Source organism: Anomaloglossus baeobatrachus, chromosome 6 (genome assembly GCF_048569485.1).
Source record: "Anomaloglossus baeobatrachus isolate aAnoBae1 chromosome 6, aAnoBae1.hap1, whole genome shotgun sequence".
Taxonomy (NCBI): Eukaryota; Metazoa; Chordata; class Amphibia; order Anura; family Aromobatidae; genus Anomaloglossus; species Anomaloglossus baeobatrachus.
In genome coordinates this window covers 566,771,523-566,795,793 of record NC_134358.1, presented here as the reverse complement: position 1 = coordinate 566,795,793, position 24,271 = coordinate 566,771,523, and the positions used below count along the sequence as shown (strand labels likewise).

General features: G+C 45.8%; 1 protein-coding gene across 1 annotated transcript in view; it reads left to right on the top strand.

Annotated features, from left to right (window-relative positions):
* Positions 1-22,296, top strand: part of LOC142243663 (uncharacterized) — a 35,290-nt gene extending 12,994 nt beyond the window's left edge. Inside the window, exons 2-5 of the mRNA XM_075315793.1 lie at positions 7,622-7,742; positions 13,018-13,143; positions 15,513-15,986; positions 16,615-22,296. Of these exons, the coding sequence (XP_075171908.1) occupies positions 7,622-7,742; positions 13,018-13,143; positions 15,513-15,986; positions 16,615-19,589 (3,696 nt within the window). The 3' untranslated portion in view covers positions 19,590-22,296. The remainder of the gene's footprint in view (positions 1-7,621; positions 7,743-13,017; positions 13,144-15,512; positions 15,987-16,614) is intronic.
* Positions 22,297-24,271: the final 1,975 nt, after the last annotated feature.

The window sequence follows — 24,271 nt, the reverse complement described above, 5'->3', positions numbered from 1 at the left end:
AATATTGGAGAAGACCCTCGACCACCGCTAAGGTGACCAGAGAAACTCCTAAGGAGATCGCGTTACCCCGAGCTTGTGCTAGTCTGAATTCAATTCTGTAGAAATCATGAAAAGTCCCAAAGCTGTAGAGAAGATCAAGACCACCACGGTCCGACCAGGGAGGGAGAATAAGTCCGACGCCTAGATCGATCTGGAAAACGTAAGCCCTATGAGAGTCACGAGAAAAAACTAAACCTGATCACTCGCAATATTTAGAGCAACTGTAATCCTGATAAATCTAAGAAGCTGACATTGATGTGTCCTCGGCTCAAGAAAGCAACGAGGAACTCAAGGAAATGTGTTTATGGGATTCTCTAGGAGGCCCTGACACCTTAGATCAGGGATGGCTAACCTATGACACACCTGTCAGGGTCGACACACTAAGCCATTTTTGCTGATGTGGGGCAGGCGGACACATCCCAATCTATAAGACAAGCCACAGGGGGAGAGGAGATAATGACTGCTGGTGGGAGAGGAATTAATGACTGCTGAAGGGTTGGGAGGTGGAGAGGAGATAATGACTGCTGAAGGGTTGGGAGGTGGAGAGGAGATAATGACTGCTGAAGGGTTGGGAGGTGGAGAGGAGATAATGACTGCTGAAGGGTTGGAAGAGGAGATAATGACTGCTGAAGGGTTGGAAGAGGAGATAATGACTGCTGAAGGGTTGGGAGAGGAGATAATGACTGCTGAAGGGTAGGGAGGTGGAGAAGGAGATAATGACTGCTGAAGGGTTGGGAGCGGAGATAATGACTGCTGAAGGGTTGGGAGGGGGAGAGGAGATAATGACTGCTGAAGGGTAGGGAGGGGGAGAGGAGATAATGACTGAAGGGTAGGGAGGGGGAGAGGAGATAATGACTGCTGAAGGGTTGGTAGGGGGAGAGGAGATAATGACTGCTGAAGGGTTGGGAGAGGAGATAATGACTGCTGAAGGGTAGGGAGGGGGAGAGGAGATAATGACTGCTGAAGGGTTGGGAGAGGAGATAATGACTGCTGAAGGGTTGGGAGGGGGAGAGGAGATAATGACTGCTGAAGGGTTGGGAGGGGGAGAGGAGATAATGACTGCTGAAGGGTTGGGAGAGGAGATAATGACTGCTGAAGGGTTGGGAGAGGAGATAATGACTGCTGACGGGTAGGGAGGGGGAGAGGAGATAATGACTGATGACGGGTAGGGAGGGGGAGAGGGGATAATGACTGCTGAGGGGAAGGGAGGAGGAGATGACTACTGGGGGAAGAAGGGGGCTTGATTGAAGTGTAATAAATACCAACATTCAATGGAAGATTCAATGAAATTCAGCAACAAAAAAGTCACTAAGCAAGTAAGGTAAAGAATTATGTTTTCGTGTGGGGAGTTCTCTCCGCTGGTGCTGTTGGAGGAAGTGCCGGCTGTATGATACAGCCAGAACCTGTTTTATATGCTCCTGAGCCCGCTCCAGATATCCACACCGGACCTGTGACTTTATATTTAAGGGGTTAACCAGAGATGATGATGATTATGTCAGGGCGTCTGGGTGTGACTGAGAATGCGATGAGGTCATCCCAATAATAAAATGGGCAATTATAGGTTCTGTGAATTGCCCGACCCTGTGGGAGGGGCCCGGCGTTTCCCACGCACTAAAACATCCAAATTAAAGGTGACTGCTTCTCTGAGGATTTCTTATTATATGGTAATTGAGATAATTGCTTCAAACTAAAGGCCATGTCGCACTAACCAACATCGCTAGCAACATCGCTGCTGAGGCACGGTTTCTGTGACGTAGCAGCGACCTTGCTAGCGATGTTGTTGTGTGTGACATCCAGCAACAACCCGGCCCCTGCTGTGAGGTCGTTGGTTGTTGCTGAATGTCCTGGGCCATTTTTTAGTTGTTGCTGTCCCGCTGTGAAGCGCACATCGCTGTGTGTGACAGCGAGAGCGCAACAACTGAATGTGCAGGGAGCCGGCTTCTGCAGACGCTGGTAACCACGGTAAACATCGGGTAACCAAGAAGCCCTTACCTTGGTTACCCGATATTTACCTTCGTTACCAGCGTCCGCCGCTCTCACGCTGTCAGTGCCGGCTCCCTGCACACGTAGCCAGAGTACACATCGGGTAATTAACCCGATGTGTACTCTGGCTAGGAGTGCAGGGAGCCAGCGCTAAGCGGTGTGCGCTGGTAACCAAGGTAAATATCGGGTTGGTTACCCGATATTTACCTTAGTTACCAAGCGCAGCATCACTTCCACGTGTTGCTGCTGGCTGGGGGCTGCTCACTAGTCGCTGGTGAGATCTGCCTGTTTGACAGCTCACCCGCAACCCGTGTAGCGACGCTCCAGCGATCCCTGCCAGGTCACGTTGCTGGTGCGTTGCTTAGTGTGACGGTACCTTTAAGGTTTACAATATTCGGCTTCTTTCTACTGGACTGACTTTGTTGCAGTTCTTAATCTGTTTTGCTAATTGGATAATTTCTTTGTTGACTCTTACGAGGTTCAGACCTGAAGAAGCCTCCAACAAGAGGGGCTAAAGCAGTGTGCACCCACCTTTGGGAAAGAATGTGTCGGAATGAACTACTTCCACCATTTGGGAAGCTTTGGGCACTTGAAGGATGTGTCATGCACAGCTTACCTCCCCCTCCTCCTGTACAATGACTGATAACACCTCTATGTCCAACTGATAACACAGGATCCACCACTCACAATAGGTGATATCACAGCTCACCGCTTCCTACTGTATAAATTACATAACACCTCTATATACAGTTGATAACACAGGATTCACAATAGATATTACAGCTCACCTCCTCCTGTACAATAACTGATAACAGCTCTGTATATAGTAGATAACACAAGATCCGCTATTCACAATAGGTGATATCACAGCTCACCTCTTCCTCCTCCTGTTCAGTGACTGATACACCGGCTCTACCATTCACAATAGGTGATGTCACAGCTCACCTCCTCCTCCTTCCTTCACAATGACCATTGCACAAATTTGAGCATTCTACATGGATAACAATTTAATGTTACATAGTTACTTAGGTTGAAAAAAAGACCTAGGTCCATCTAGTTCAACCTTCCTCCACCAGTTCTACATTTGGTCTGAGCCAAACTCTCACCGCTGATATGTTTGGCTGGATTTTGATGATGGTGTAAAAAAATGCAAGTTTAATATTCTGATAGTCATATGAAAAAAAAAAGTTAAAACATTTTTGAAAAATACATTTAAAGGTAAGCGACTATGAGAAAGTGACATTGTTTAATCCTTCAACTTGTCATTGACCACCAGGGCGCTAATATATATATATGTATATATATATATATATATATATATATATATATATATATATATATATATATATATATATATATATATATATATATATATATATATATATATATATATATATATATATATATATACTCCAACGTCCTCTTTCATGAAATCCTCATGTATTCGCCTCATTAACCAGAATCTGACTCCATATTTTGTATTGGAGCATTGTAGGTCATTATGAAGGGAGGGTGGGCAGCGTTACCAGTCTTTGTAATCCTGCCTCTGCTGGTAAGGAGTCTGCTGAAAAACTTTCTGAAGGGAGAGGAAAGTACATTTCTAAAATGGCAACAATGGCCTTACAGAAAATTGTAAGATAAAAAAAAAAAAATTAAAGTTTAGTTTTTTTTTATTGTAATATTACAATATGAAAAAACTGCCCCATGTTTTAAAAATGTACACGTAAGGCTACTTTCACACTTGCGTTGAACGGTATCCGTTGCATTGCGTTGTGTAACGGATGCAACGGATGTGTTGCATATAGTGACACAACGGATGCAACGGATGCTGCAAAACAACGCAATTCGTTTTGATTTTTTATTTTTTTTTTTCCCGGTTTTACCAGCGGCAGACTATAGTGAACGATCAGCTGATCGTTCCCTGCAGCCGGCCGCTGGGTGATCAGCTGATTGCTCCCAGTAGCCGGCCGCCGGGTGATCAGCTGATCGCTCCCGCCCGCCGGGTGATCAGCTGATCGCTCCCGGCTGCCGGGTGATCAGCTGATCGCTCCCTGCAGCCGGCTGCCGGGTGATCAGCTGATCGCTCCCGGCCGCCGGGTGATCAGCTGATCGCTCCCTGCAGCCGGCTGCCGGGTGATCAGCTGATCGCTCCCGGCCGCCGGGTGATCAGCTGATCGCTCCCGGCCGCCGGGTGATCAGCTGATCGCTCCCGGCCGCCGGGTGATCAGCTGATCGCTCCCGGCCGCCGGGTGATCAGCTGATCGCTCCCTGCAGCCGGCCGCCGGGTGATCAGCTGATCGCTCCCTGCAGCCGGCCGCCGGGTGATCAGCTGATCGCTCCCTGCAGCCGGCCGCCGGGTGATCAGCTGATCGCTCCCGGCCGCCGGGTGATCAGCTGATCGCTCCCGGCCGCCGGGTGATCAGCTGATCGCTCCCGGCCGCCGGGTGATCAGCTGATCGCTCCCGGCCGCCGGGTGATCAGCTGATCGCTCCCGGCCGCCGGGTGATCAGCTGATCGCTCCCGGCCGCCGGGTGATCAGCTGATCGCTCCCTGCAGCCGGCCGCCGGGTGATCAGCTGATCGCTCCCTGCAGCCGGCCGCCGGGTGATCAGCTGATCGCTGTCACTTGCCGGCGCCCGGGCATGCCGGCGGGCGGGCGCTCAACTGAGCGCTGTGACTTGCCGGCGGCCGGGCATGCTGGTGGCCGGTCATTCAGCTGAGCGCTGTCGCTTGCCGACGGCCGGGCGCTCAGCTGAACGTTCGGCCACCGCGAGCCAAAATAAAGTTTGATTTAAAAAAAAAAAAAAAAAAAAAAAAAGAGCATGCGCAGTGAAATCCAGAGGATTCCGCTGCTCAAAATAACGTTACATGCTGCGTTCCTCCCGCTGGGCGGAAGCAACGGAGCGTCGCCCAGCGGAAGCAACGCAGCTCCTTTTGGTACAATCCGTCAACCATACAAGTCTATGGGAAACAGCGGAATCCGTTAACGGATTCCGCTGTTTCCCAAAAGGGCGGATTGTAACGGAAGGAAAATAACGCAAGTGTGAAAGTACCCTAACACAAAAAGGCAGATCTGTTGTGAATGTTTTCCAGTTTGGGGCTCCCTCTTGTGGTCAGTGCTGGCGGTGCAGTTGATGTGTGCAGGACTGGCAATCAGGGTCAGATGTTTCTTCGTCAGGTGTTTCGTTTGCATGGTATTCCTGAGAACGTTGTGTCCGATAGGGGAGTCCAGTTTGTGCCTAAATTCTGGAGAGCTTTTTGTTCTAGGCTGGGAGTTGAGTTGTCCTTCTCTGCGTTTCATCCTCAGACCAATGGACAGATGGAAAGGACAAATCGGAATTTGGAAACTTATTTGAGCTGTTTTGTGTCGGCTGATCAGGATGACTGGGTTTCTTTTTTGTCCTTGGCTGAGTTTGCTCTTAATAATAGAGCTAGTTCGGCCACTTTTGATGTCTCCTTCTTACTTTTTTTTTTTTTTTGCAATTTCGGGTTTAATCCTCGGTTTTCTTCGGGGCAGATGGAGGCTTCCGCCCTCCCGGGTGTTGATCCGGCAGTGGAGAAAATGCAGCATATTTGGGATCAAGTGGTGGATAAATTGTCCCACTCCCAGGACAATGCCCAACGGTTTGCCAACCGACGTAGGAAAGTGGGTCCCCGGTTTAAGGTAGGGGACTTGGTCTGGTTTTCTTCCAGACATGTTCCTATGACAGTTTCTTCTCCAAAATTTAAGCCAAGGTTTATTGGACCTTTTTATAGAATTTCGAGGGTAATTAATCCTGTTTCTTTTGGCTCCTCCAGAGACTTTCAAGATTCACAATTTCTTTCATAAGTCTTTGTTGAAAAATATGTTGAACTGGTAGTGCCCATAGCTGCGTCTCCTGATCCTGTGTTGCTCAGAGGATCTGGAATATGTAGTGGAAAAAATTTTGGATTCCCGTATTGCTAGACAGAAGCTCCAGTATCTGGTCAAGTGGAAAGGTTATGGTTAGGAGGATAATTCTTGGGTGGTTGCTTCCGACATACATTCTGATCGCTTGATCCTTGCTTTTCATCGCGCCCATCCTGACAAACCTGGGGGTCCGGTCAGGGTTCGGTGACCCCTCCTGAAGGGGGGTTACTATTGTGAATACGTTTTCCAGTTTGGGGCTCCCTCTTGTGGTCAGTGCTGACGGTGCAGTTGGTGTGGAATGAAAGCCACACACCTGTGGAGGACTGGCAATCAGGGTCAGATTGGGCTATTTAACTGAGTAGTTTTCTCTTGTTACTTGCCGGTGCTTAATGGTCTCCTGTGTGTTAAGGACATTCTGTAACCAGCTCTGCTCACTACCAGAACGCCTCTCAGATAAGTGGTTTTTATACCTCTACTGTTTGTTTTCCACTTTCTTGTTGTTTTTTCTGCTTTGATACTAATGCTTGATTCCTATTGTCTGTGTGGAGTTCTTGGTGGAATGGGATCATTCCCTGCTGGGAGTGTCTGTATACTTGGCTCCATGATTCTGCAAGGTATTGTGTTTGTCATGCTTGGTATTAATTCGGTCCCTCATATGTATGATGTTACTGGGATCCAAAAACACTAAGAGTGCTGATAAAGTGGGGGAGAGGTTGTGTGACCTCAGGATTTTTCCATATCAGAAGTGCTGGTTTATATTAGGGTTTTTTACGGCTGCAGACAGTGCTCCTTCCTATCATTTCCTATAAAAATAGTTTGGGCCTCATCTCTGCTGAATCTGTCTTTTCCAGCTTTGTATTGTGTTTTTCTATATCCCCATAGCCTTTACATGTGGGGGGCTATCTATCTTTGGGGACTGCTCCGAGGCAATTAGCTTTCTTATCTCTCTATCTGTGAGAATATTTAGTTCTCCGGCTGTGTCGAGACGACTAGGTCATCGTAGGCTCGTCCCACGGCTGCTGTTAGTTGTGTGTCAGGATTAGGTCTGCAATCCGTTAAGGTTCCAGCCACTCTGTTACCATTTGGGATTTCGCATTTTTTGATCCTCCTCGGTCCCTGAATCATAACACAGATCCTCTAGCACACGGCCGCATTACAGAGCAGTGCCCTATAGACGTGTTTGGCCCCACAGATCCTCCTGCACACGGCCGCACTACAGAGCGGTGCACTATTGTGGGTTCTCGTGCTCCTCTGCACGTTTCCTGCTCTCTGGGATTGCGGATGTTGGGAGTTGCATATTGGAGGTGCCGATATCGCCGTCGGCTCGTGTTTGCGCTCGTTACCTGCAGAGTCCCCTGCGCCGTGTGTTTAGGCTTTGTGGTGCGAATCATTTACACTCCACACATTAAATATTTCTCCTTTATTTGCTAATTATTTTGCACTAATTGCTTCTTTGAGAGCTTAATAGCCGCGTGCGTAAAGATCGCTAATTGCCGTGTAATTATTCACTGCGAGCGCGTGTGTGCGGATGACAGAACCAAAGAGAGCGAAAATAAAGCGGTCCCGGACTGGAGCTTCACACCTTCTGCACCGCCTGGGAGAGGTGGGGGGAACTAAAAGTCTCAGGCTAGTCTTAAAGGGGACATGCAAGCCATCTTTATGCCTATGGTGTAAGTAATGAACCTATGAACATCATGTATCTTTTTTTCAGGTGACCTTTGATGACGCCGCCGTTTACTTCTCGGAGGAACAATGGGACAACCTGGAGGAGTTTCAGAAGAAAATATACAAGGAACTGATCAAGGAAATCTATGAAACGATGCTGGCGCTGGGTAAGGATGGCGGCCCTGAGCTGCTAACATAACTGGGAATATCCAGGTGGGGTTGGTGACATCTAGTGATGAACGAAATGGCACAAATTCTGCAGTTCAGTCGCATCGAATGATTCTGATTATGCACGGAGTCTTCTCCAGACCTCCCCAAAAACTTCACTTTGCTGCTCGCCTGTCTCGCTGCCACCGGTCTGTTCCTCTGTCACCGCACCCTTCCGCCTCTTCTTCTTTCCTTCGGCAGCGCACGTCATGAGATCTTCCTGCATCTTCTCTTTTCTCCAGGACTTCCGATGTGGAGTAGGCCTAGGATGTTGGGATGAACGTCTCCGAAGGCTCCGGTTAGGCCGTGACATCACAAGTCTACTCTGTGCTGGAAGTCCTGACTCAAAGTAAAGATACAGGAGGACGGCATCGTGTGCGGTGCCAAGAGATAGGCCGGTGGGAGCTGCGTGGAGTACCGGATGGGGGGCTGCGGCACAGGTGAGTGGGGGAGGTAAGTGTTGTGTTTTTCTTTGTATATTACTGTGGTCACCACTTTGCGGAATTCATACACCATGAATTTACCGTATTTTTTGCTTTATAAGATTCACCAGATTATAAGACGCACCCCAAATATGAAGGCGGAAAGTAGGCAAAAAATTATTTTTACTGTTTAAAATGAGGGTCCGTTTTATAATCCTTGTGCCTCTTATATTAGCTCTCCAGGGTGGAGCTGCTCAGGAAAGGTCACAAGAGGCAGGATAGGCAATGCTGCTAGCTCGAAGGATGGGGAGTCGCGGGTCAAGAGGGTCAGTGTGCTGAGGGTCGGCGATACTGTGGGCTCATGGGGTCATCACATCCCGGCGGAAGGAGCCATTGATCTACCGGCAGGCTTAGAGGAGGGATGTTGCAGCTCAAGAGGATCGGTATGTGACAGTGGAGGGTCGGCAATACTGTAGGCTGATGGGGTGTCACGGTGGCCGGCGCCATTGATCTGCCGGTGGGCTCGGCAATGGGGTGTTGCTACTCAAGAGGGTTAGTGTACAGCTGCGGAGGGTTGGCGATACTGCGGGCTCATGGGGTGTCGCAGTGGCGAGCGCCATTAATCTGCCGGCGGATAGCGGGCTCAATTTGAATCGCTGGCGCTTGACATAATGGACTTCAGAAAAATGGCCATGGAGGCGGCGCGTGCACAGATTTTCTGCGGAGGCCATTTTCTTTAAGTCCATCACGTTAATTGCTGACGATACAAAGCAATCCGCAGTCCACCAACAGATCAATGATGCCCGCCGCTGCGACACCCCGCAGTATCACCGACCCTTTGTTTCTGCACACTGACCCTCCTGAGTTGCTCCACTGCAGTGATTCCCCTCCGAGCCCTCCGTATCACCATCCCAGTAAGCCAGATGCGGTTTGTAAGACGCACCCCCATTTTTTCCCCCCAGTTTTTGGGAGAAAGTATGTGTCTTACAAACCGGAAAATACGGTAAGTTCAGGAATTTCCAAATTTTTTGGTAAAATTTTGGCAAATTTAATTCACCTCGAACCGACAGGCTCATCTGACAGCAGTTTGGTTTTCTTTGTATGTTAGATCAATATTCAATGACACTCTCTAGATCAAATCTCATCCATTATCAGCGCTGCTTCCCCAATAACCAAGCTCACGCTCCGAAAAGCGAACACCTCCTCACACCATCGTGGGTACAGGGTGGGGGCCTGCGGGAGAAGATCTCTCCATCTGCGGTCGAGCATTAGAAGCGTCTGGCCTCTATTCCCCAACCTATAATAACCCCATCGGGTCCTGGTTCTTTTTCATTAGATCTGATTTTGTTTTTAGGAACAGTTTGTGTCATCTCGGGTATTTTATCACAAAGCAGAAAACTTGTATCCATCTAATCAAATCTGCACCACATTCACCAAGTAGAGGGGTCCTGTCTATTTCCACTATTTCCATAACCAAATGGGCACTGGGTTTTTTCCTACAAAAAGCTACAGATGTTTGGTACCAAGAAAAATAGAAATGGCCGATGTTCTCTTCACAAGCGCCTGCATTTTGTGCACTTATCAAGGACACAATACTCTGCGTCCCCCACAAATTACACCGATGGGGCTGATAACACTGGCCTACAAAATTGTACTTTTTTGTGTGTTAACTGCGTGAAATAGGATGTTGCTTATGGTAATTTTTCCTTCGATTCCAAATCTGCTTTCAGAATTTTTCTATCAGGCAGGGATTTTTAGTAACACGCGTTCTACATTTTTGAAAATTTTTATTTTTAACAGAATTTACTTAAAGGGGTTGTCCACTACTTTTACATTGATATCTATCCTTAGGATAGGTCATCAGTGTCAGATTGCCCGGGTTCTGACACCCCGCGCCCCTGCTGATCAGATGTTCTTGGTGCCGGCAGCTGAATATGCTCCGTTCTGGAGCTGCTCCGTCTTCTGATAGTGGCCGCAGCCGGGTACTGGACATCCAACTCCTATTGATCTGAATGAGATATATATACACAATACATATATATATAATGTATTGTATATGTGTATATATATATATGTGTATGTATGTATGTGTATGTATGTATGTGTGTGTGTGTGTGTGTGTATATAATATATATATGTTAGTGCCTTGCAAAAGTATTCGGTCCCTTTGAATATTTCAACCTTTTCCCACATTTCAGGCTTCAAACATTAATGATAAAAATGTTAATGTTCTGGTGAAGAATCAACAAGTGACACAATTGTGAAGATGAACGATATTTATTGCTTATTTTAAACTTTTTTAAAATAATAATAAACTGAAAATTGGGGCGTGCAATATTATTCATCCCCTGTAAGTGAATCCTTTGTAGCGCCCCCTTTTGCTGCGATTACAGCTGCAGTCTCTTGGGGTATGTATCTATCGGTTTTGCACATGGAGAGGCTGAAATTCTCGCCCATTCTTCCTTTGTAAACAGCTGGAGCTGAGTGAGGTTGGATGGAGGTGTTTGTGAACAGCAGTTTTCAGCTCTTTCCACAGATTCTCGATTGGGTTCAGGTCTGGACTGTGACTTGGCCATTCTAACACCTGGATACGGTTATTTGTGAACCATTCCATTGTAGATTTTGCTTTGTTTGTGATGATTGTCTTGTTGGAAGACAAATCTCCGTCACAGTCTCAGGTCTTTTGCAGACTCCAACAGGTTTTCTTCAAGAATGGTACTGTATTTGGCCCCATCCATCTTCCCATCAATTTTAACCATCTTCCCTATCCCTGCTGAAGAAAAGCAGGCCCAAACCATAATGCTGCCACCACCATGTTTGACAGTGGGGATGGTGTGTTCAGGGTGATGAGCTGTGTTGCTTTTATGCCAAACATATCGTTTGGCATTGTGCCCAAATAGTTTGATATTGGTTTCATCTGTCCAGAGCACCTTCTTCCACATGTTTGGTGTCTCCAGGTGGCTTGTGGCACACTTTAAATAAGGCTATGTCCGCACGTTGCTTTTTACCTGCTTTTTTGCTGCTTTTTCAACTGCAGCGTTTAATGCCAAAATTGTTGTGTTCTTCTTTTCAAGCAAAGTCTATGGGAATTTGGGTTTCTTGTCCGCACTATGCAGTTCAAACTGCAGCCTTTTTGTGGAAGAACTTTGGTCAAAAACTCAGCTTTGTAGTGCAAAACCCAAATGGCAAAAACAATTGACATGTCAATTGTTTTAGCCATTTGGGTTTTGCACTGCAAAGCTGAGTTTTTGACCAAAGTTCTGCAACAAAAAGGCTGCAGTTTGAACTGCATAGTGCGGACAAGAAAACCAAATTCCCATAGACTTTGCTTGAAAAGCAGAACACAACCATTTTGGCATTAAACGCTGCAGTTGAAAAAGCAGGTAAAAAGCAAAGTGCGCACATAGGCTAAGTCTGAGACTCCGGAGACTCATGACCTAGAAAATCAGGATCTTCTCAATCAGCGACTAAATCTTCTTCCAGACCCAAGGTCCAAGATGTTGGTGGAGTGAGGACCGGCAGGTCTGAGCTATGTGAGACCGGCCTGACTGCTGAAGGAATGTTTGGATATTATTACAGCAATCTTTTGCCGTACAGAAATGGCAATCTATAGAACGGTCTCCATACCATTGGAACAGCAAACGCCATGTGCCGTGGTTTACCACCAAGCCAACCTGTGAGAAGTGCATCACAAGATGAGCAGAAAATATGGGGCCCAAAGTGTGTCCTGATCTCCAATGTTGCACTGAGAATACAAGAAATAACTTTTCTTCACCAGCGGCACTATGATTCTCTTCTGATTTTAAAGTTCCTTCTCCACAAATAAAGCAAAAATTGGGTAATTTATACTGTGAAGGTAGCCTGGGCTATAGGTTGTTCAAATGTAATAAGAATATCTGTGTATGTAAATAATCAAAATATAGATGTAGTTGCATAATTATGTGTGTCTATATGAAAATTGCACAGACGCCATAATATGATTCTAAGCTGTATGTTCAAGAAAGGGTTAGCCAAGGTACAAATGAACGAACTATGAACAAGGGAGATACTCATTAAGTTAATTGGGAGCCTTATCAGTAAAATTCACAGGAGAAGGAATGTAATATCTGTGGGATGAGGCAGGTGATCCCATACTCCCATGCATCACTCCTACAGAATCTCATCCTCGCTTACCGTCTTCAAAGTGTGAGAAAGTAATGTACCATCTGGCATCATATATGATCTCATGCATTCTCCCAATGCACGCACTCCTCCTAATTATTCTTTATCAGTATGTGTGAGCAAATAGAGGTTTGTAAATATGTTTCAAGGCTGAAATGATGTATTAATGCTTGAGCAATTCAATACACGAGCTCAGACGCCAATACTGACTCAAAAGAGTGAACACGTTGTCTGTGGTCATTGCTTCTGAGTTATTTATTATATCTGTACAAATAGCTAATTTGGACCCGTCCTTTGGATTTGCCCTGAACAAAGACTCCATTAGCAGTCTTACCTAAATTTCTCCCTTGACAATACAACAGCACAACATGTTTACCAGAACATCCTACGCTGGATATGGGTCAGTTTCTGCATTTAATCCGTACGTTAACCTTTCGGACGGTTCTGCTGATCGCTAGATTCTCAACTTTCAAACTTTGCAAATAATCAGCACAGGTTCATCTTAAACAAAATTGTTAATATTGTTGTATAATTTAGTTTTCCTGGAGGGATATCTGACTATTTTCCGTGTCGAGACTCCTCTAACAGAGGCTCCATGGACCTTTTTGATTTGCATGATTTAGTTTTGCTTATTTAGTCCATTGTTTTCCAGGATATCGCATCCCAAAACCAGACATTGTGTCCCGTATCGAGCGAGGGGAAGAACCGTGCGTTGATGCCAGCAAGAAGTCAAAACGGCAAGAACCACAGCCGCAGGGCACCCCGGACGGCAGCAAAGGTGCCCGTAGCGTCTGCTTTATATTTACTACAATGTAAAGAGCAACTTTCAACACAATATTGTAAAGTACAGAAGGGCTGTAATACAGGTTACCATGAGAACTTGGGGAAAAAAATGTGCTTTGTTGTTTTTCTTTAATCACGATTTGAAGTTGTCTGCTGGATTTCGGTGCACAGGGGCCGGACTGTACACTGGGGTCTCCTCCTGCTTTCTCAGGTATCTGTAATTCAACGGTTAGAAGCAGGTGGAGGGGCCGGGGCATCACATACAAGGATCATTACAGGAGACCCAAAGGTATCAACTTAATCTGTATTACAGCCAGGTCTTCACTTTACACTACAAAATCGTGTTGACACGTTCTCTTTAATAAGCAAAGAAAACTGAAATCCTTCCTAAGGCACTCAGGAAAAATGTTAGAGCTTCATCAACACCTAATTTCCCATTCTGTGCAAGAATATAACTGCTATAATAGTGCTCCCCTATGTACAAGAATATAACTACTATAATACTGCCCCTATGTAGAATAATATAACTACTATAATGCCCCTATGTAGAATAATATAACTACTATAATACTGCCCCTATGTACAAGAATATAACTACTATAATACTGCCCGTATGTAGAATAATATAACTACTATAATACTGTTCCTATGTACAAGAATATAGCTACTATAATACTGCTCCTATGTACAAGAATATAACTACTATAATACTGCCCCCTATGTACAAGAATATAACGACTATAAAGGGTGCTTTACACGCTACGACATCGCTAGCTATAGCTAGCGATGTCGTGCGCGATAGCACCCGCCCCCGTCATACGTGCGATATGTGGTGATCGTTGCTGTAGCGAACATTATCGCTACGGCAGCGTCACACGCACATACCTGTTCAGCAACGTCGCTGTGACCGCCGAACAATCCCTCCTTCAAGGGGAAGGTGCGTTCGGCGTCATAGCGACATCACTGCGGCATCACTAAGCAGCCGGCCAATAGATGCGGAGGGGCGGAGATGAGCGGGCCGAACATGCCGCCCACCTCCTTCCTCATTGCCGGCGGGACGGAGGTAAAGAGATGTTCGTTGCTCCTGCAGTGTCATACATAGCGATGTGTGATGCCGCAGGAACGACGACCAACATCACTACTTACCTGACAACGATTTTTTTGTTATTAATCAACCTCTCCAAAACAAACGATTTTCGTCTTTTTTGCGATCGTTTTAGGTCACTCCAGCCGATCACAGGCTGCGACGTTGCTAACAACGCTAGATGTGCGGCACAAACACAGTGACCTCGACGATATATCGTTAGCGATGTCGCAGCGTGTAAAGCCCCCTTAATACTTTCCCTATGTACAAGAATACAACTACTATAATACTGCTCCTATGTACAAGAATATAACTACTATAATACTGCTCCTATGTACAAGAATATAACTACTATAATACTGCCCCTATGTACAAGAATATAACTACTATAATACTGCCCCTATGTACAAGAATATAACTACTATAATACTGCCCCTATATACAAGGATATAACTACTATAATACTGCTCCTATGTACAAGAATACAACTACTATAATACTGCTCCCTATGTACAAGAATATAACTACTATAATACTGCCCCTATGTACAAGAATATAACTACTATAATACTGCCCCTATATACAAGGATATAACTACTATAATACTGCTCCTATGTACAAGAATACAACTACTATAATACTGCTCCCTATGTACAAGAATATAACTACTATAATACTGCTCCCTATGTACAAGAATATAACTACTATAATACTGCCCCTATGTACAAGAATATAACTACTATAATACTGCCCCTATATACAAGGATATAACTACTATAATACTGCTCCTATGTACAAGATACAACTACTATAATACTGCTCCCTATGTACAAGAATATAACTACTATAATACTGCTCCCTATGTACAAGAATATAACTACTATAATACTGCCCCTATATACAAGGATATAACTACTATAATACTGCTCCTATGTACAAGGATATAACTACTATAATACTGCTCCCTATGTACAAGAATATAACTACTATAATACTGCCCCTATGTACAAGGATATAACTACCATAATACTGCTCCCTATGTACAAGAATATAACTACTATAATACTGCCCCCTATGTACAAGGATATAACTACTATAATACTGCTCCCTATTTTAAACACCTATAATATGAACTGATCCAGTTTGTTCCCTCATTTTTTATTTTTTATTTTATGGTTGAATTTTTGGTTGAAAACTTTTTAATGATTTTGTCTGAAGACGCCAGTCCTGTCCTATGTGATAGCTTTGCATCTTATCAATCCCATACGTCCTTCTTGCAGATTCGGAGCGGGCGATTAAGGTGGAGCGAGAGTCTCCGGAAGCCTCCACTCCGATGGCTCCCAGTGAGATTTCCTCGTCGCAGGAGCGCGGTGGAGCGCAGTGCACTCGGTGCGGGATGTTCTGCAATAACCAGTGCAGAATGGGATTTCAGTGGAATGCATCGGGGATGTATCCAGGATCTCCTATGGACGTAAATCATGGGAAGCCACCATATATGACCCCTCAATCTTCTTACTTCAACGGGAGCCCGATATCACCTGGATATGCCAGTAGGGGTGAAGGAATGTCCCATCCCACCTCTCCAATGGCTGCTTATGGAAATCCAGGAATGGTTTCACTGTCTCCGCACTATCCTGCTCCCAGCTACAGAAATGCCACCGACCCAAGCTCCCCATTTTCAGTGCCGGAGAGACCAGGAAATCCAGTGTTTGCCTATGAGCAAATGCCCATGGGGCCACCCAGCAGTCATGTCGGTAAGTGTCCGGTGAGAAGGAAGCTTCAGTCTGTCATTTTGGGCTACATAAGTTATCGCCCAACATTTCTAATATTCTAAAAAACCAAATTCTGTGCCATTACATTTCTTAAAGGGGGTGTTAATATCCTTATTGTTTTACATTGTTTCAATCTATTGTTTTACAATAATTTTAGGCCAGGCCCCGCTTGATGTCTGGCAGGGCTTTACTCTGCTCTCTCAATTTTAGACACATATGCTTAATAGAGTCAAGTGCACGTGACCAGTGTATACGGGGAATGGCTGTCGGCCAGACAGGCCCTCCGCCAATTTCTATTTTTACCTTTTTATAGTATCCTTTTTGTTCACTATTGATAGAGATGGGCATTTGCCATATTTTTTGGATTATAAGATGCTTTTTTTCCTACCAAAAATTAGGGAGGAAAATGTCCCGTCTTCCCCCCCCCCCCCCCCCCCCTTCCCAAATGTTGTGCCTTTTTTAAAAGCTTGAGGACCTGTGACACAAGGGTCCTGCAGTGAGAAGGTGGGCGTACTTGTAGATATGTCTATACATGCATGTATATAGTGTGGCCTCTCGATAGTGTGAATAGGGTAATGCAGAACCTCATTTGATCTTTTTATCGTTTCAGATCTGGAGAACAGAAATCGGAATAATTACGCTCATATGCGAGATGCAATGTTCCATGAACGGAGGAATCCTTTGCCCCCTTGTCCTGGCTGCGGAACATACTGCAATAATCAGTGTGGAATAAACATTCACTGGGAACAACGGAGGTTGCACCATCCGATGCCGGGACCAGTTGACGCAGCCCAGGGGCATCGATACACTTCTCCTCCCAACCCGTACTATAGTGGTGGAGTAAATACTGCACCTTTCTCAAACATACGCCCTTCTGTCAGACATGGAGCCCCTCCAGTAAATGTCCAAGGGAATCCTGGGATGATGCAGGTATCTGCTCCATATCCAGGATATCGCAGGCCCGGTGACGTGAAGTCTCCAAACGTTTTCCCCAACAAGCCAGAGGTCCCCATGGGCAATGGAATACATGGAAATAACCAGACTGTCTCGTCTCCTCATGGCGCTAACCAGGGTGTCAAGTATGGAATGGTGCCTCCAAACAGTAGCGGAAGTCATAGGAAGTCACAATCTATGTCTCCATTGGCAGCTATTGAAACGATGCCAGTGTTTGCAGCCATTAATAATCCAGGTGCTATTGGAGACCAGCGAAATAGACCTTTACCCCAAACAGTGACCAGTAGTGATAATAGCAGAGACCGAAACCTGATGCCTTCATATAATAATGTGCAGCAACAACAACAACAACCACCTTCTTATAATAATGGGCAGCAACAACAACCACCTTCCTATAATAATGGGCAGCAACAACAACCACCTTCCTATAATAATGGGCAGCAACAACAACAACAACAACCTTCCTATAATAATGGGCAGCAACAACAACAACTTAATTATTCTATCCATGGAAGCCGGATTACCAGGGTGCCAGTGACGTCAGCGACTGGGCAACCAAAACCAGGGGAAGCGGCTTTAAATAAAAATCCCTCACTTTTAGAGGGAGTGGACAAAGCTTCCAAAAACGCTCTTCCTTCATCCTCTACTTTTCTTGCTCAAGATGTGGAGCGGTTCGTAGTAAATGAAAGTCATGCCACTAAAAGGCCAGCTACCCAAATGGCATCAGAGAGTGGGCTTCCGGTAAAAAGAGCCAGTCCACCAGTGATCATACTGGACGAAGAAAAACGCACTCCGACGCCACGATCTGCTGGGACTAACAAAGGTTCTGCCAAACCAAGTCCTCCTGTTGTGATTATCGGGTGCCTGGAACCTAAGAAAACTCTGACACCTGAAATTAGAGAAAATAGGCGCCAAACGCCACCGATTACCATCAGTAATGTTCGTGGGGGTGCAGGCAGAACTGAAAAGAAGTGTCCGACACCACCAATTACCATCAGTAACGTTCGCGGTGCCAACACTCCTGAAGTCAGGCCCCCAACTCCACCAATTACTATCAGCAACGTTCGGAGTACAGGAACACTTGAAGTGAAAGAAAAGTGCCAGTCGCCACCAATTACGATCAGTAATATCCGTAGTGCTGGCATTTTTTTCCCTCCAACCGCCAGTGGACAAAGTGAAGCAAAGAAGGACTCCAATACGATCATAATTATTGATGACAAAGATGGGGAAGGTATGGTGGCACCACGACCACCACGCACTTCTCCAATCAGTGGCCCAACTATTGAACTGAAAACCTCTGCACCTGTGACACCTCATGCAACCAACCCTATTAGTAACCGGGAACCTCCTCCTGCTCCTCTGCCTTCCTCTACCAGTAAAACCAACCAAGCTCAAGGAGGCCAACAGGGAGCTGCAGTTTTGGTCAGTAAAGTTCAAGTGCAGCAACCCTCCCCAATTATTGTCACTGGAGGTACGAATCTCAGCAACCAGCCCTTGTCTGTCCCGGTGAACGGCAACCAAAGTATCATGCTGACCTTCCCCGTCTCGGTCGGTAGTTCAGGAATTGTCCTCGCAACACCTGTAAAAATTGCAGAAAACCAGATTTCTGGCATAAAACAGAACAACAGAGTGGCTATTAATAAGAACACTAGACTAGTGCCAACAAGCACCATGAACCCTCCCAGAGCTGTCAATCCTAAATTTAGCTCTGTGGCCGTCTCTCCGGTAATTGGGCAAACAAATACTATTTCTGTACCTCCTGGGCACACAAAACCTGTGGCCATCAATGTTAACCAAACCGGCAATATCACCAGTGCGCTCAGTGTAAAGAACTCCAACCTCCCAAAGGTCGGTGGTACAGCCCTCAAAGCCGTGCCGGTGTCTACTACGGGAAACCCACAAGCTATCCCACTGTTCGTAGATGCTAATTCTGGACTAATTCTGACTGGATCTGCTGTTCCTTCCAAGGATAACGTCTCCTCCGGTCTTGGCAATGCAACAGTAGTTACGGTGAACGGCAATGTCGTTGGTGGAAAACTGGCATTTAGCAACCTTGCTCCTGTAAATGGACTTTACATAGGCAATAATTCCCCTGTGGCTCTGGCAGGCAATCCCAATAACTTTAATAATAAAGGGACATTAAGCATCAACAATCCCACTATCCTCACCCTGAATGGTGGCTTGGGCATTGGCAATTCGGGGTCAGTTGCGGCACCCATAACTAATATCTCTTCTGTCAATGCAAATAGGACTTTGCAGGTGGCCACCAAGACTTCAGCATCTACGGTTATAGGTGGTGCCAGTCAGCCAAACAATACCGTGTTTGTAAGAAAGATTGGCGAGCAGAGTGGGGTATCCACCCAACCGAACAGTGAACAGCAGCCAACGGTCGTATTGGAAAGACTGTTCAAATGCAGCAAATGCGATCAGAAATTTAATTCCCTCGAGAACTTGACTTCCCATCAAGCTGTTCACAAGCCGGTAGAAGTCCCGGCAGGTGGCCGTGTCAGCGAACCGGCCTCCAAAAACTCTAAAGAAGTTCTTCCAGGAACGGGAGGGGACGATGCTCCAACCATTTTGTACACTACACAGGGAGACGACGGCAGCACGGTGTACGTCGTTACAGTATAAATGCAGTAGCCTGAAGATGTTACATGTTTTTGTTTTTTTTTTGTTAGTTACACGTTTGTTTGTTTTTTTTTGTGGGATTGGGGAGGGGGTGTTCGATATGTGTAAAAGAGAAGATAGAAAAAAATTTAGGTTTTCAATGTGTTTCAGATTTCCAGCTCCCCTGACCTTAGTCATCGGCATGTTCGTCGTAGCTGCCCTGCCCTTTTTACCACTGGCTGTTTATCCAGAAAGGGAAAAGTTAGTTTAGAAGTGTAAAATTGTAAATAACGCACCGTACCGAAAGAAAATCGCAACTTTCATGTATCAAGCGGAGGTGGAGCGCCTGCTGAGCTGGTCATAGAGTGGTAGATGCCATGTACATGAATGCCTCAATATGTCGCCCCTTAGGGGCACATTTACTTAACATCTCCTACTTACATGGTTTCAGATAATAACATGGTGAAGGTCGCGTAAGGCTGTATTCACACTATGCGGCAGTCTTTCAAAAGTTCTTCTGTTGTGCAATTTCATGTAGTAACGTGTGACCACAGGTGTAAAGACCTACAAAGCATGTGTTTGTGTGGACATCTGCCCACATAATTATTGATGACCACCAATTACGATCAGTAATATCCGTAGTGCTGCCATTTTTTCTCCTCCAACTGCTGGTGGACAAAGCGAAGCAAAGAAGGACTCCAATACGATCATAATTATTGATGTCAATGATGGGGAAGGAATGGCGGCACCGCCACGCACTTCTCCTGTCGGTAGCCCAAAAATTGAGCTGAAAACCTCCGCACCTGTGACACCACATGCAACCAACCCCTATAAGTAACTGGGAACCTCCTCCTCCGCCTTCCTCTACCAGTAAAACCAACCAAACTCAAGGAGGCCAACCAGGATACTATCACTATCGGCAGTAATCCTGTGGTTAAGGGTTTGGTGCTGACGGCAGAAGTAGTAAAACCAGTTGGCCAAAAGGTGCTTTCAAGGACTAGTATTCTGTGTTTTCTTCACCTGGGGGGAATTTTTCACCTTCTTTGCGGGTAAGCTACAAGTCAGGACCAGGTGTATACCCCGGCACATTGCCCTTTACATATACAACTACTGAAAAGTCGATGTCCTTAAGTGTCTGTTCCTCCTGCTCGTAAAAAGGGTTATCTAGTTATGGAAAGCCCCTTTCTTCCCAGCTGACGTTTTGTTTAAAAAGAAAAACAATGAAAAATTCTGATTATCACATCGATGTCACGGAGCTCGAGAGGAGTTGTGCTAAAATCGCTGATTGTCTGCGGAGCTGACAACGTGTCGTCAGCGCTGCAGACAATAACTGATAAAGGGAGCGAGAGCAGAGACTCCGCGCTGGACCTGGGAAGAGTTAGTAAAGCAGTTTACGAAAAAAATCCTCCATATCTAAACAGGGGTTTTCGATCTGCCAAAAAAGTCAGATACAACCCATAGAACTGCATCCATATTGATTGTAGCCCACTTTCCTAGAGACGGGTAGAAGTTTAAAAAATGTTATTTCTAGAAGTAGACATGGGATATATTGATAAGTTGCTTGCGAAATGCAAGATTGAAGGTGACTTTTTTTTTTTTTGCATTTGATATGTTGACCCAAATGCTACCTAGAACCCACTAGTGATTATGTACAAAGGCCATTTACAATAATACTATGAAAATGACATTCCATTCGAAGCTAAAAGTGGGCAAAAAAGAAGCAAAAACTGGGATGTTCCAGGCCAATGCCCACGCCGGCTATCGATAAGCCACCATGAATGGAGCTGGTGGACGTAAGGCCCGAAGACTTTGCATTCCCCATTACTCCTGACTTTGCTTGAAACAAGAGAATTCAGGCACAAAGTGTATTAGAAAATTTATAAGGATGCAATATTTTAAAGAAAGGTATTTCTGAGATTAAGATTTACTTGCTTATAAGTCGATGGTGTAAAAACTCCTTACTACAGGAGTGAACCCACCCATTGTAATAAATTCTTACTACTGTAGATGAAGGTCTTCTGGGACCATAAACTAGAGCTGAATGAGATGCAATATGAATCCACAAGGTTGAGACAAATTGCTACTATTCAGAAACACCCCCCCCCCCCCCTAGCCACTACATCCAAAAATTAACTAACTGGAAAAAGGCTCCTTACCCACTTGAACATCTATTCCCTGTCCTCTTAGAATATCTTTCGGTGTCGGCATTGGCATAACATTTTGCGTTAGGCAATGAGCAGGTGCCATTTACTTTAATGGGGATTATAGGTGATTTCACAGTGGGGAAAGAGTAGCGGGAGCTGCCACATTTTCTCCTATGACTTTGCCACTGCACGAGGCTGAGGTAGCATCAGTCATGGTGTAAACTGAACTCGCGTGTGCCCACAGCCTAAACTGGTAACACAGAGATTCTGAACTAAATGCACTTATGGCCTATATCGCAATCCGTTCTCCTGACCTTTGTCTATATAAGAGCTATTGGTGTCTTTCCCAGAGGTTTCCTATAAGGTCGCAATGGCGCCGTGCCGCCCTCATTACTGCACACAGTGACGTCGTGTTCTGGTTGCTGCCAACAGTTTGAACTCTGTAAATATTTTGTATCAGTGTTTTGTTAACCAGCGTAGTGTTACGTACCTGACCTGTCACTTCTACCTCAACATAGGGTCCTGGGGTACACAGCCTTCTGTTTTCGATTTTTCACATAACTTTGTACTCAATAAATATTTTAAAGTCCGAACATCTTGACTCCCAGCCCTCGTTTTATGTTTTTTTAGGGAGGTTGGAGTTTTGCAAGAAATGTACAATGCATTAATGCTTGAAAAGGATGGAATTTTTCCTTAAGGCGGAGTTACACGCTACAATATATCTAAAGATATGTCGTCGGGGTCACGTCGTAAGTGACGCACATCCGGCATCGTTTGACATATCGTAGCGTGTGACAGCTACGAGCGACTGAACGAGCAAAAATACCTTATCGTTGCTCGTTGACACGTCGTTCATTTTCCAAATATCGGTCAAATTCCTGGACACTGGTTCTTCGTCATTCCCGAGGCAGCACACATCGCTCCGTGTGACACCCCGGGAACGACGAACACAGCTTACCTGCGTCCCGCCGGCAACGTGGAAGGAAGGAGGTGGGCGTGATGTTACGTCCCGCTCATCTCGGCCCCTCCGCTTCTATTGGGCGGCCGCTGTGTGATGTCGCTGTGACGCCGAACGTCTCTCCCCTTCAGGAAGAGGATATTTGCCGCCCACAGCGAGGTCGTTTCGAAGGTAAGTGCGTGTGACAGGGGTTACCGACTTTGTGCGACTTGGGCAACAAATTGCCCGTGACGCACAAGTGATGGGGACGGGTGCGATCGCACGATAAGTCAACGCGTTTAATGGTGCCGTTATAGGTGTAGATTCGATGGTCAAACCACCATAACAATTATACAATTCTGAAGGTTTAGGAGTAACCTTTTTTTATATTCTGTTAAGGGGAGCATAATTTAGGGTGAGCAATTCAAGTTATGTATCCACGTCTTAAACCTGTCTGCTTGCCAAATCATGAGTCATTTGTCAGCATGCATGCTATTCGTCCACACAGATCAGGGATGACCACGGATCTGAGTAAGAAATATGACTGGTTTAATTACAGAAGTTTAGATACATTTAAAGAAATCAGTTGGCTAGGAGCCAAGAATGTGAGGGTAGGCCTGGCCTATAGGTCATTTATCCTAATGTAATTAGATTGTGTGTGTGTAAATTATCAAAGCATAGATGTCGTTGCATAATTATCTGTATGTCTGTATGACAATCGCATAGACGCCATTATAACTTTAAGATGTGTGATCAGGAATGTGTTAACTAGGTAATCAAGCCAATGATTATCAAATGAACAAAGAGGTATTCATAACACATTGGTTCTCACCAGCTGAGATGTGAAGCTGGGGCTTTATCTTTAGGGGTACTTCACACACAGCGAGATCGCTGCTGAGTCACGGTTTTTGTGACGCAGCAGTGACCTCATTAGCGATCTCGCTGTGTGTGACACTGAGCAGCGATCTGGCCCCTGCTGTGAGATCGCTGCTCGTTACACACAGCCCTGGTTCGTTTTTTAATTGTTGCTCTCCCGCTGATAAGCACACATCGCTGTGTGTGACAGCAAGAGAGCAACAATCCTGAATGTGCAGGGAGCAGGAGCCGGCGTCTTGACAGCCTGCGTTAAGCTTGTAACCAAGGTAAACATCGGGTAACCAAGGTGGTTACCCGATATTTACCTTCGTTACCAGCCTCCGCAGCTCTCACGCTGCCAGTGCCGGCTCCTGCTCCCTGCACACGCTAAGCTAAGCGGTGTGCGCTGGTAACTAAGGTAAACATCGGGTAACCATACCCGATGTTTACCTTAGTTACCAGTGTCCGCAGTTTCCAGACGCTGGCTCCGTGCAAGCGCAGCGTCGCTGGCTCCGTGCAAGCGCAGCGTCGCTTGCACGTCGCTGCTGGCTGGGGGTTGGTCACTGGTCGCTGGTGAGATCTGCCTGTTTGACAGCTCACCAGCGACCATGTAGCGACGCAGCAGCGATCCTGACCAGGTCAGATCGCTGCTGCGTCGCTAAAGTGTGACGGTACCCTTACTCCTTGTTCCTGTCACAAGGTCAAATGGTGAATTGTATAACTGTGATTGTTTTACAATATACGAGTTAGAAGAGCTTTAAGCTTTTCCT